This window comes from Stegostoma tigrinum, chromosome 9, assembly GCF_030684315.1.
Source record: "Stegostoma tigrinum isolate sSteTig4 chromosome 9, sSteTig4.hap1, whole genome shotgun sequence".
Taxonomy (NCBI): domain Eukaryota; kingdom Metazoa; phylum Chordata; class Chondrichthyes; order Orectolobiformes; family Stegostomatidae; genus Stegostoma; species Stegostoma tigrinum.
The window spans coordinates 45,977,423-45,991,838 of record NC_081362.1 but is presented as its reverse complement, the minus strand read 5'-3'; the positions used below and the strand labels follow the sequence as shown (position 1 = coordinate 45,991,838).

Sequence of the window (14,416 nt, the reverse complement as noted above, 5' to 3'; positions counted from 1 at the left end):
TTCCAGATCTTAATGGCTCAGTGCCACAATAGGCAATGCAATTACTCAGTAAGCCATCAGGGGAGCTAATTAGAAGTTCTTATTACATTACACTTTTCACATAAAGACAGCTTGTTTCATATGCCTACAAGAGATTTTTTTTGTGGAATTACTGGAACACCAAGAATTACTATGACCTGTGGCTTTAGGCCAACCTGGCAAACACAAGTAGGAAAGCATTTCTGTGGGGTATTGCTCACAGTGTAAGAAAGTGGTTCAAAATTACTCTGGTATAATGACTGCCAGTTTCTAATGATGTCACTGTGGAGATTGAAAGATTCCTTATTGTTGAAGTGACTGAATAAACCTGAAAGAATAGAACTTCACCCTAACTTTAGGCTGCATGTGAATTAATAGACAGTATATTCCATTCAACAGTATAAATGGCTGTGTATCTTTACAGCGTAAAAGAGAGGGAGGACTTAGGAGAATTAAAATTAAATATGCTGCAAAACTTTATTTCTGCTTTTAAATGCAAGCGAGACACTCTTAAAATGCTCTTAAGGCCTAAGAAAGCAGATGGAAAAACTTCCTTATGCTAATACTGGAATCGCTGTAGGTGATGTTTTATAGATTTCTGCACACTATCCCAACACTATGAGGAGGAACAGCGGAGGCTTACCTCGACATGTGCGATTATTGCTTGCCAGCTGAAAACCTGTGTTGCACTGACAGTAATAGGAACCGGGTGTGTTGACACATCCATGATGGCAATAGGTGGCTATGTTACATTCATCAATGTCTGCATAATCAATGAAAAATACATTACACAACTGCTCATATTTAAGAAAATCATTGCCAGACACCCAGAATGATTAATGCCAAGGGCCATTGCCCAATGATGTAATATTATCACAGTAAGGTTGCCTTTTTCGTTCTGTTTCAAGTCACATTTTATTGTTAACATTTGGATCCATTCTGTCTTCTTTAGTAAGTAGCCTACTAATCTTCACCAGAACTCAAAAGCTGCAGTCTGGTAGCAATTTGGATTTGGTTATTTCCTCTTCCATTTCAAACTATATTAGTGCTGAACAAACACATTTATAACAGGGGGGTATGAGGCCACTGGATTAATCAGCCCAGTGGCAGCTGTATTGCTAACTATAGGTACGATAAAATCACTTTATCAGAGTTTTGAGATCAAATCAGTCACTTCCTCAAGTTCTGTTGAAACTTTAATTCAGCATTATCATTTAATATTAACACAGTAATTTTCAGAATCAGTAAGGCCAACATATACTGCTTTACCTTATTGCCGTGAAAAGGCTGGTGGACCTTTCTGTTGGACTACTGTAACTCCTATGGTGCTTTTCTTTAATAAACATAGGAACAAATAACTCAGGAGCCCAGTCCATTTTGCCATTCAATATTGTACTGTCATATTGTGGTCTCAATCCCACTCTCCTGCCTCCTTATGTACCCTTCAATTCCAGTTCTACCTTAAAAATATTCACTAACCCAATCTCCACTGCCGTCTGTTGAAGACAGTTACACAGACTAATGACCGTATGAGGTAAAAAATTCTCATCTCTATTTGAATATTTAAAAAACAGTGTCTCCTCAGTTTCATCTCTCCCATAATGGGAAAACACCTTTTAGCATCCACTCTGTCAAGTCCCCTCAGGGATCTTTTAACGTCTCAGCAAGATCACCTCTTATTTTTAACAGACGTAAACCCAATTTGTCCAACCTTTCCTCATTTGTCCCAGGAATCAGTCAAGTGAACCATCTTGGACTGCTTTTAATCAAGTTGTCCTGATATAATTTTGTAGTGGTTTGCCAAGCTGAAGGACTCGCTTCCTCCAGTAGACAGTTACATGCCAAACATGTAACATGTATGGAACCGGAATCAAATAAAACTAGACTGGGTAATGTTGTAAAGTCACATTAACTAAAGGACAGCAGGGACATATCTAATTTTATTGTTACGAGCTCTTGACTTCAACATTTTTAAAAAAGTATCCAAATTCTCAATCTGGCATGGCAACGTTATGAGGTATGAGGCTCTATCCTTGCAAACAATTAGATATGTAAGGGTCAGAGGTTAAAATTCCATAATCTAAAATTTGATCCCAATCTACCTCACCAATTCCTGGTGTAATTGTGTGTGACAGTAGCAGGGTGCAGTTAGGTTGGCTGGCAATTTAAATTGTTCAATACATAAGAAGTCTGTCAAACTTGAATTTAACCTGTTTTACAGATTTAACTGCGACCATTTGGGTTTCAGAGGCCTGCAGAAACCTCAGGGTGACAAAGCAAGCTCATACACAGCTTTTCTCATTGGCCAAGAGGAGCAGGTACTTTTCCCTTTACTCTCTCTTAAAATATCTGCCAGCATTGAGGTTCTCACTCGCTCCACAATGGGTTCAGACAGCTTCTTGGGGTTAGGGACAGGTCTAGCCCAGGATTAGACAGTGCACTCCATCCCAGGTTACAGACTCCCAGGGATTGGGAATCGGAGTCTTTTGGGATTGGGTACCTGCTCCAGGATCAGGAATTAGACTCCCTGGGATCAGAATTCCCTCCTCCCTCATCCACCACCACCCATTGTAACCCCGACATCAAACTCATCCTCCACCCCCAACCTCAACCCTACCAACAGTGTGGGGATCAGTCACCTGTCTAAAGATCAGACAGCACCCAGAAACATGGATCCGAATCTCCATTCCTATTCTGGATTATCCCTACCTGCTAGATTTGGTGAACACATCCTCCCCTCAGGATCCGCTCTGATCCTGTCCTTCTCATCTTGCTGATCCATTGTAACCAGTAGCTGATTACCCCAGCTAGGATTGAGAGGAGGCTTTTAAACACAACAGGGAGCAGGGAAGTCAGGATGGAGGGTAGGGTTCCACTGTGGTGAATAGGCTTAAGCAGTTTAGGGAGGATGGAAGACTCGATCAAATACTGGGAGAGAGGCATCTGGTACAGTGAATAAACAAGGCTTCATTGTTAGGCTGTCAGATTATTTTACTTGAACCATAAGGAAGGCTAAAATAAAATGTATTTATTTACTTTCTGGCCTTTTTAGGCTCAGGGATCCAGCTCCTCTGATAGAAAGTTCACAAAACCCTGTCAATAACCCAAGGGTGGAATCAACCCTGGGTCCCCACCACTGTGAGACAGCAGTGCTAACCACTGAGCCACTGTGTCACCTGGTTCTTACCAAGCAATTTAACAGAACAGAAACCAGTACTTCTACAAAAAAAACCTAGCTATGCTTTCCTTAAGATCAGAGCCAGTCTCTCTGCTCTAATAAAAATTCCAACTCTCCATGAGCAATAACAAAAGAGGTCACCTGGTATGGAATAAATGTATGCGAGATTGTAGTTTAAAGCTCCAATGGAGTTATTTATAAACTGTCTGATTTATTAAGTGTAATCTCAACTGAGCTTTACAGCACACTCTTGGCCAACTGTTATTCTATACAAAATGCTCTGACAAAGAATAAGTGTTGAAATATGAATTGAAAGAAATGAATAATCTAGTATTTGGAAAGTTGTATTCCTGGATGAAAATCTGTTTTGCTTTTGTTGATAACAACGTTTCGCCAGCAACATTTGTTTGTCATTTGACATACAGAATACATAGAATGCAATTCCTTTGATTTACGCTAAGCCCTTAAATTTAGTCAATTTCCAGGAATACAGATCGTCCCGATGATGTAATGACAGCTACAACCTACTTGGAAACAATGTATTTAAACATCAAGAGAAATCACAGCTTTTGATGTGGATAATAATAATTCCATTAGTTTAACTTTATTGTAACAAAATTACTTGATCAAGTGACTTTCATTTGATCCGAGGTAATAAACTTGATGATTACTTCCCATTCTACGTACTAAAGGATTTAAAATACATGCCTGCATGTATAATGTATTAAATTTACATTCTTGAACTAATTTAGTTTCAATCAAAAGTTTCCCCAAGTGAATTAAAGAATATTGTTAATAGAAATCTAATTTATATAAATGAATTACACTGTAAAATCAGACAAGTGCTGACAAATTGGTTACAACTCAGTTAAAGTTACACTTCAGTAAGGATCTAAATTGCAAATATTAAAATGTCATATATTAGAGCTGTAGTTCAATGCCTTTTCACTTCTAAGTTTTTATTTGACTCAAGGCAAACAGATGCAGTTAAACCTTCTTGTCTATTAGTAGCATGTGATTTAGATATTCTTAATTTAGTTTCCAGCAGATAAAGGTTTCAAAACATTTTACACATAAAACAGCATGAATGGGCAATTTGCAGTGACTGTTGACTATTGAAATTGACTACTGTTGCACTCCCAATGTGCCATGGTCCAAAATACGTGAAAAGTTTCCAATTGAATTAGGCCTTTTTTCAGATGTCCAGGGTATGATAACACAGTGTTTTGCTACTTTTCTAGAACCTGTCTGGGAAATAGGGCTGATCTACGCAGCCTTCTAAACATAAGACCATAAGACATAGGAGTGGAAGTAAGGCCATTCGGCCCATCAAGTCTACTCCGCCATTTAAATCATGGCTGATGAGCATTTCAACTCCACTTCCCTGCACTCTCCCCGTAGCCCTTGATTCTTTCTGAGATCAAGAATTTGTCGATCTCTGCCTTGAAGGCATCCAACGTCCTGGCCTCCACTGCACTCCGTGGCAATGAATTCCACAGGCCCACCACTCTCTGGCTGAAGAAATGTCTCCTCATTTCCGTTTTAAATTTACCCCCTCAAATTTTAAGGCTGTTGCCCACGGGTCCTAGTCTCCCCATCTAACGGAAACAACTTCCTAGCGTACACCCCTTCTAAGCCATACATTATCTTGTAAGTTTCTATTAGATCTCCCCTCAACCTTCTAAACGCTAATGAGTACAATCCCAGGATCCTTAGCCGTTCATCATGCGTTAAACCTACCATTCTAGGGATCATCCGTGTGAATCTCCGCTGGACACGCTCGAAGGCTAGAATGTCCTTCCTGAGGTGTGGGGCCCAAAATTGGACACAGTGTTCTAAATGGGGCCTAACTAGAGCTTTATAAAGCCTCAGAAGCACATTGCTGCTTTTATATTCCAACCATCTTGAGATAAACAACAACATTACATTCGCTTTCTTAATGAAGGACTCTACCTGCAAGTTAACCTTCAGAGAATCCTGGACCAACACTACCAGATCCCTTTGTACTTCTGCTGTGCGAATTTTCTCACCATTTAGAAAATAGTCCATGCCTGTATTCTTTTTTCCAAAGTGCAAAACCTCACATTTACTCACATTGAATTTCATCAGCCATTTCCTGGACCACTCTCCTAAACTATCTAAATCTTTCTGCAGCTTCCCCACCTCCTCAGTACTACCTGCCTGTCAGCCTATCTTCGTATCATCGGCAAACTTCGCCAGATTGCCCCCAGTCCCTTCATCCAGATTTCTAACAGGTTTGTCAGGCACGACCTCCTCTTACTAAATCCATGCTGACTTGTTCTAATCTGACCCTGCACTTCCAGGAATTTAGAAATCTCATCCTTGACAATGGATTCAAGAATTTTACCAACTACTGAGGATAGGCTAATCGGCCTATAATTTTCCATCTTTTGCCTTGATCCTTTCTTAAACAAGGGGGTTACAACAGCAATTTTCCAATCATCTGGGACTTTTCCTGACTCCAGTGACTTTTGAAAGATCACGACCAAAGCCTCCACTATTTCCTCAGCCACCTCCCTCAGAACTCTAGGATGTAGCCCATTGGGGCCAGGAGATTTATCAATTTTTAGACCTTTTAGCTTTTCTAGCACTTTCTCTTTTGTAATGCCTACCATACTCAACTCTGCCCCCTGGCTCTCCCTAATTGTTGGCATACTACTCATGTCTTCCACTGTGAAGACTGACGCAAAGTACTTATTAAGTTCTTCAGCTATTTTCTTATCTCCCATCACTAGCCTTCCAGCATCAATTTGGAGCGGCCTAATGTCTACTTTTGTCTCTCATTTGTTTCTTATGTATTGAAAGAAGCTTTTACTATCATTTCTAATATTACTAGCTAGCCTACCTTCATATTTGATCCTCTCCTTCCTTATTGTTGTCTTTGTTATCCTCTGTTTGTTTTTGTAGCCTTCCTAATCTTCTGATTTCCCAGTGCTCTTGGCCACTTTATAGGCTGTCTCTTTTTCTTTGATATATTTCCTGACTTCCTTTGTCAGCCATGGCTGCCCAATCCCACCCTGGATAATCTTTCTTTTCTTTGGGATGAACCTCTGTACTGTGTCCTCGATTACACCCAGAAACTCCTGCCAGAGTTGGTCTACTGTCTTCCCCACTAGCCTCTGCTTCCAGTCGATTTTCGTCAATTCCTCTCTCATGCCCCTGTAATTACCTTTATTTAACTGTAATACCATTACATCCAATTTTGCCTTCTCTCTTTCAAACTGCAGACTGAACTCTACCATATTATGATCGCTGCCTCCTAAGTGTTCCCTTACTTTAAGGTCTTTTATAAAGTCTGGCTCATTACATAGCACTAAGTCCAGAATAGCCTGTTCCCTTGTGGGCTCCATCACAAGCTGTTCCAAAAAGCCATCCTGCAAACATTCCATGAATTCCTTTTCTTTGGATCCACCGGCAACATTATTCACCCGGACCACCTGCATATTGAAGTCCCCCGTGATCACCGTGACCTTGCCTTTCTGACATGCCCTATCCATTTCTCGGTGCATCTTGCGCCCCTGGTCCTGATCACTGTTAGGAGATCTGTACATAACTCCCTTTTCAGTTTTTTTGCCTTTGTGGTTCCTCAACTTCACCCACACAGACTCCACATCTTGTGACCCTATGTCATTCAGTGCCGTTGATTTAATTGCATTCTTAATTAACAAGGCAACCCCAACCCCTCTGCCCACCTCCCTGTCTTTTCGATATGTTGTGAATCCTTGGATGTTTAACTGCCAGTCCTGAACTCCCTGCAACCATGTGTCTGTGATTTCTACCACATCATAATCATTCAAGAGGATTTGTGCTGTTAATTCATCTACTTTGTTGCAAATACTACGAGCATTTAGATAGAGCCTTAATGCTAACTTTCTTATCATTATTAGAGAGGTTGGAAATACCAAGATGTCTTAAGCTGTCCTTTCTTTTTGCTGTATTCCTTGTCTGCCTCAAGCTTAAATCCACCTGTACACATGCTATCCCGTTGCTTATCTTTCCATTATGGGGGCTTCATCTGTAGGCTGCACCAAAAGGAGAAGTTTAATTTGTTTTGATTGAAGGAGAACCAGAAAAGGCAGAGTCCTCCTCCCAACACCACAGCATTCCTCATATCTGCCGTTTGGTTGCCTCTTGCTATCCCCTCCCCTCAACACCTATCATAGGATTCCTGTCAGTGAGATAGCTGGCACCATGTGAATATAGGAAGATATTGGCAACTTGTTACAAGTATTTAAATGAGTCCCAAGGATCATGTTTTAAGGATGGTAAAAACCTTAAGAACAGGAAGAACATTTTCAACAAACGGGCCCTATTTTGTCCCACTTTTTAGATCTAAATGGTAGTTCGTTAAGACGAAATTGAAAATTGAAAGCCATGGTCCAGCGTCCATACCATCTTATTCTTGCTGACGTTCGCTCCACAATGAAATGGGAATGGTCTCAGTAACAGGAAAGTACAGTAGGAGAAACTTACAAATGTATTGCCAATTTCTTTCAATGTACCCTTCATTACATATACAACCTTCACCCGGCAATTGCATAACACTTGACTCACCATAAGAAATGTCATTGAAATATGCTTGATAAAATAGCATTTGATATTAGTTAGTGGAGAAGTTACTCAATCTAGTTAATCAAATCTGAGTTCAGGTTAGACTTTGTCTGCAATATGCCAGATAGTTCAGGCAGATGTAACTGCTGGTATTTAAAGATTGGTGACAAATGAATTACAAAATCTCAAAGTTTGACCGTAGAAATATTTGGCAGAATTGATTGCTCTATGCAAACAATCATATCCATTTCTATTAATTATTGACAGAGTAACTTTTGGTTATTTCATATGGTGACAATTTACAATATAATGTAGCATTTTTCTCAATTACTCTAAGGGATTATTGCATTCCAATAGTGGCTATTTATATATCTGGAGTTGAAAGAAATCCTAAGGGGGAAGATAATAATTTGGTGGATGTATAATCAGGCAGGGGTGAATGAGCCTCCTGTTCTATGGAGTCCAAGTATTTGATCAGTTACTGCCAATATTATACCCCCTCTGAAGTTGAACTTTACCCCCTTGAGCCTAGCAAAATATTTCTTGGCAAACTAGTAACGTATATATTACAGCTTGCCTACATTGACAATTTACTGTTAAGTTTTGAAAAAAAAGTCTTTAATTTAAAAAAAACATTTTAAACTTGTTATTAGAAGTAATTTTACAACTCTACAATTTGCTTTGATTTCAATGAACGAGTAAAAAATTATGCAATGTGTCCATAACCACCTTCCAAGTTGGGTTGCTCGTCTATTGACACAAAGTTAAAATGTTACTGTAGAAACTCATAAATCAAAGCAACAAAAAAGTATGTTCCAAAAGTAGTTTTACTATACTTACCCAAACACTGATCTCCACGCTTTTGATAGCCCGATTTGCAGCGACACGCAAATGAACCTCTTGTGTTTACACAGGTTAGTTCTGGACCACAATTATGACTTCCTAATGCACACTCATCAATATCTGTTCCAATAAAGCAGGAAAAAACTTCAGCTGCTAAATAAAAATAAATGCGTGAATTTCTATAATACTTTTCATGACCATCAGACATCATAAAGTGTTACAAGAAACAACTTGCACACAATAACCCCCTACAGGGTTCTTTTATGTCCACCTGACATCAGAAGTCAGGGCCTCTGTTTGATACCTCATTCAAAAGCCAGCACCTCCACAGTGCAGCACTCCCTCAGTACTACACCAGAGTGCTTGTCTTAATTTTTGTGCTCAAGTCCTTGAGTAGAGCATGAGCCTACAGACAGCTGATTCAGAGGCAAGTGTGCTAACAATTCAGCATTTGCTGAGAGCTGTGCTATCAATCATTTTGCCGTAGTCTTGGGGGAGGACGGTATCAAAGCCCCTTGCAAGTAAGTCCCTGCGCTTTCACGGGCTTAGACTCCAACAAATGATGTTTCACACATGTGTGAATGTCTCCTGATTTTAATGTGGCTCTCCAATGTGCAGCAACACTGGCCACGCTGTACTGCTTCATGGCAAATGTGGGTCTTGTCTTCAGCATCAGTTATTAGTCTATATGAAAACAGGAAATCTACCACCAAACCTTAGTGACTACAACTGTTATGCACACAAGCTGTCACCACAATTTAAAAGACAGTTTTTGGTACAATTGTAGTACACCTCTGGACCTATGCAGGAGCTGGCATCTTCTTTTAAGCATTCTAATCGCTTATTTAATCCTCACCTTTTATTGTGAAATTTTTGTATTGAAACCGTGCAGGTCTATTATTATTATGCAAAGGCAGGACAAGCCATGGGAGTAAAGGCTATCACTTTTCAACAGCAAATCTTTTCTCCTTGCTGTGGCTGCTGAAATAGAATTGGAATGTCCAAGTATTTGAACATCATAATGCTTCCTGTGATGTTTGGAATTCCTGTGTAGGAAACTGAGGCTCATCACAAATAATACTCTTTTCTACTGATATAAATATGAGGTTTAATATTTGTTGTCCATAAAACTACACGGATAGAGCTTCCACAACCCCAAAAGAGAATTCAATCAACCCATGAACATTTATCGCGCTCGCTATCATCAGTTTAGGTCCTGTGTCGAGGAACAAAACTGAGCTGCTTTGTTAAGCATTCATGAGAGAGTTGTGTTCTATAACAAAGTAGTTATTTAGTAGACCTGGGAAAAAAATCCCTCGATCTTACTTGGAAGGAGCTTGTTGCATCAAAGTTCAAAGCTGTCTGCTGTAATCTGCTGCTGACTTAAGTTTCAGGAATCAACAGGTTTCCACAACTTCATGACTGACTTGCCAGCTCCAAAATCCATCTCATGTCAGACAAATTGTGCCTGAGTCTATATATCTTGCCGTATGTTTAACTAGGATTATTTGCCATTCCTTTATATTACCTGATTCATCTGTGTCTTCTTATGGTCTCCTAATAACTCTTTTGCAGCCGTAGATTTTTGGTCCTAATTGCCCTTAACTAATTGGGCCCATTAAATAGGCATTCCATGCAATTTTCTTTCATAAACTTCACTTAAATTATGAGTACGTCTTGGTAATTATGTCTGTTATATAGGGAGGAATCCTGTAGCAGTGATGGCGAGTGTCCTGGCTGACTGTATAGGGGGCTGTTGCCCACTGTGGCATTACTCATGGGGTTGAAGGTCTAGGTGCCAATTTTAAACTGTACTTGGACAGACAGCTGTTCTTACAAGCCAGTGGCATCATTCCACCTGTCTTAGAAGACATTCTTGAACTCAAACTGTGGTGTTATTGCATAGTTTCCAGACCAGACAGGCAGTATACATTTAAGACAGCTGGATGACATGATGATACATGACATTCCATAGACATATAACTATGGCTGGGGACAGCTAGCTCTTACTAAAAGATAAGAACATCCTTGGCAGTTGTGAAGACTTTTCAAAATCATCACTAATGATCATCACTTAGGTGAGTTCAGAGCTGAGGTTCACGAACAAGAAACTGAACCAAAGTGATCAGAGTTGTTCTGACGCAAAATAACCTCAACAGAGATATTAGAATATTTGAATATCATTCAAAAAAAATTACGGCTTATCTGTTGATCTACCAAAAACACAAACCCACCAGATTAGCAATAAGGTTCAGTGCTAGACAACTGGGAGTTCTGGAAATGGTGCAAATAAGTTCCATTCTGGCAGAATTCCTCTGGAAAAGCAAAGTCAAAACTGCAAAAATAACTCATTCTCTCAGCTGCTAGATTCCTTTCTCCACCTGACATTAGCCAATTCCACCATTTTGTTTTGTAAGAAATAGCATCAAAGACACTAAAAAGTTCTAGTGACATCATCTCAACTTCTGTTTTGGCATGAACACCATACAAGCCTACCACTTTTAAAGCAGCAAAGAAATATGTAAAAGAGAAGCCAACAACATATAAAAGGCGCTATACTGCAATTCAGATTTTTAGCGTTGGTAATTTAAAGAGCACATAAATACAAAGAGATATGCAAAAGAAATACTGGAGTGTGGACTGGCAATCCACTGAAGTCTTGCCAAAGTTTTAGTTATTTCATGGATCAACATATAGTTGATAAAGGAATGGTAGGCAAACAATTTATTGATTTGGAAAAAACAAAGGATGAAGAGTCAGTTCTTCAGGTATTTCTGGTGATGACTTCAAAAATCCTGATAAGACTTTTTACCCTTTAGAAGACCAGATTAAAGTCTGGGTCAACTTCACGGTATGTACATTTCTATTCATGTCATATTGACAACAATCAAGTGAAACAATTGATCAATTAAAGGCAGTTGTTAATGCGAAGGAATGGAATGTGATTTCTCTCAGTTCTGAAAGCCTTATGTAATTAGTCATTGCTACTAAATTAATAAACCCTAAAGAAAAGTGCTTCTAGACAAACCCAAAGAATGTACCACCGGTAAAGATTTAACGAGGCCAGTGGCATCTTCAGGTGTCTGACTCTGTAACAACTATTGCAGCAGTCAACAGGGTCAGTAAAACTTCCAATTATTGCACGAGGTACACACCCACGTCTCACCCACCAAGCTGTATCCACTTTTTTGTGATATTTGCAAGCTGTGATCTAGTTGAGGATATTGGGTTAAAATGCGCTGAGATTTTCCCAGAGAAATCCACAGTTAAGCACAAAGTCCTTCTTAGCAGGACTAACAAAGAGTCATTGTCAAGAATGCTTCCAAAGTTCCATCCATGGGAAACAGCAATGTCAATTAGATTAAAGAAGTAACTGCGATGTTTATAGCTGGCATAGCCCAGTCAGACAGTACATGTGGTTAATTTGACACGTCACATGAACATTATCAGAAAAACTTAAGCCTCTAACTGCATCCAAGCAATACACGCTAAAGCAAATGGATGACAGGCATTCTATGCCAAAATGAACATTTATGAACACTAATTAAAATCTGATTAGCTTTATTCAGACAGGTTTGATGTTATCAGCAACCGAAAGGTATTACATCTGAAAGATGATGACCAATCCAGTCCAGGCCTTTGTTGTAAATGCAGCATCCAGATTCAAGGCAAGCTCAGACTGGAATTGGATCCATTGTATAAAGCAATATTGTCTACAAAGTTGAGCATCATACTGACTAGTAACACACCATTACTTTTGTTTAGAAGAAAGGTGGCAAGGGATATGTATGTTTAGATTCAAGTCAACCAAATAGTGCACCAAAAAGATGCCCATTCAAAATTTAAACACTGGATGAGCTTCCCAGGAGCCAAACACTTTTCTAAAGCTCAATAGATTTTGATCCTGTAAAGTTTCCCTGGATTCACAGGAACTCCATTCAGTGGAATTTTTTTTCCCCTCAGACTATTATTTGGATTACCCATCACCCAAAATATATTAAAAAATACATGGATCATATCATCAAGAATCCATCAGAATTTCTCTGTATCACAGATGACATTGCAGTCCCCAGCCGAAATAAACATGAACACGACCTGAACCTCCATTGACTCACGACAGCAGCAAGAAAACATGGCTTTGTTTTCAACAGTAAACAAATGTCATATCAACATTAGCCAAAACAATTTCTTCCAAAGATAGATCACAGCAAGAGTATCTCCCACCTGACCAAGGTGCTCTGGGTGGAGATTGCAGTAGAAGTGAGCAGCCACGAGCGAAACTGGGTTCAATGCTGTAAAAAGCTCAATGATTCGCTGCACTCTGCAAGGATGTGTGTACAAAGTGCCACTCATTACAGAAGCAAGCAATGTAGAAGTGCACGTGGAGAGGTATAGGAGGCAAGCATTTGTGTTCCAGGCTTCAAGATTAGAGGGAATATGTAGAAAGAAAGAATGTCTTGCAGCCAGTTATACTGGTGTCAGGAGAATGCTTTGTAGATCATTGTGGGAGGTGATACTATTTGCTGTATATCTGCCTGCTTTTAAAGGTGATTGAGATGATACTGAATCTTTACATCTGTGTGCAGGACAATTGAGCATGAAATGTCAGGGAGCCCCTGAAGACGGGTGTCCTGACCTCCGAACATTGATGCCTCTGAGAAGGCAGCAGTTGAACTGGCCAGACAACAAGATGGACACTCAGTTGTGAGCAGCAAGACTGAAGTGTCAACAGAACAAAGCAGAGTTGTCTCTAACTTGGTGTCAAGAATGAGGCATAGAGAAGACATGCATTGGGAAATGGGACTATATGTAATTGAAAGCCAATACTTACATTACTCAGAGTCTGCAGCAAGCTGGAAGAAGCACTACTATTGATGAAGAAGAACATCCAGAGGATACATTAGCCCTCTTTAGTGGCAATGTGTTAGTGATTAGGCTTGGGGCCTCAATCTGGGGAACACATCACTAACACGTCACAGCAATTGGTGGAGGATGTGACACCAGAGGTCCCTGGCACTCAGAGGGGACCTGGAATGAAGTTGTGCTGATGGTAGGCCACAGGGTACAGCCAGAAGAAACCTGTTGTGGATGGCAGGGGAACATCTGACTGAGGTGCTCAAGGCTATGCAGAGTCTTCAGCAAATAGCTGAGGAGCCAATCTAAGTCAGGGTTCTGTTATGGCTTCCTTCATGGAGAGGGTGGTGATTGGTACAGGGTCCAGGTCTAGCAGAACATTCAGTGGCTGCCAGAATGTGCATTGGACACATATCCCATCATTCTGGCTTCGGGTTCTGGATGCCATTGGCTAGGCAGGAGGGGCTGAGGTATTTAAACCACCCTCTAGTGTTCCTGTTTCTGTTGTGGTCAGAGTGGAGCTTTTGTCCTCTGAGAGGACTAAGGGCACCAACAATTTGACTCAGAGCCATCTGTGTCACCTATGTATGGTGCAGGAGACTGAGTGATCTTGAAGACTATGTGTAGCACGCACTTGGTCTGAGCAGTCTAGAAAGCAGAACCTCACCTTCAGCTTCCAATGGTTCTGTTCTGTTGTTGCTCTTGTATGGCTCCTCTAGAGAGTTCTGGACTAGTTTCATAAGATAGATCATTTTGAGGATATCCCTTGTCATCCAGGAGTTATCCCTCAGTTCCACCTCACTAGGAAGGTGGCAGAAGCCTGTGTGTTATGGATGATGATGGCTATTCTCAGGGAGCTCTCAGCACAATCAAGACAGCTATGGAACTAAATCTGACCGTTTGGCTTCCTGGCTCTCAGGGCCTCCTGTGAATGGCACAAAAACATGGGTC

The 14,416-nt window shown here is 40.3% G+C and overlaps 1 protein-coding gene across 4 annotated transcripts in view; it reads right to left on the bottom strand.

Moving 5' to 3' along the window:
* LOC125454944 (EGF-containing fibulin-like extracellular matrix protein 1) overlaps positions 1–14,416 on the bottom strand; it is a 113,226-nt gene that overhangs the window by 21,258 nt on the left and 77,552 nt on the right. The window contains exons 5-6 of one of the 4 annotated variants that reach the window (XM_048536307.2): positions 8,609–8,764; positions 662–781 (exon numbers count right to left, since the gene is read on the bottom strand). The exons of 1 other annotated variant lie outside the window; for it this stretch is intronic. In XM_048536307.2, the coding sequence (XP_048392264.1) occupies positions 662–781; positions 8,609–8,764 (276 nt within the window). The remainder of the gene's footprint in view (positions 1–661; positions 782–8,608; positions 8,765–14,416) is intronic. 2 more of the 4 variants (XM_048536308.2, XM_048536310.2) reach the window with 2 other exon arrangements.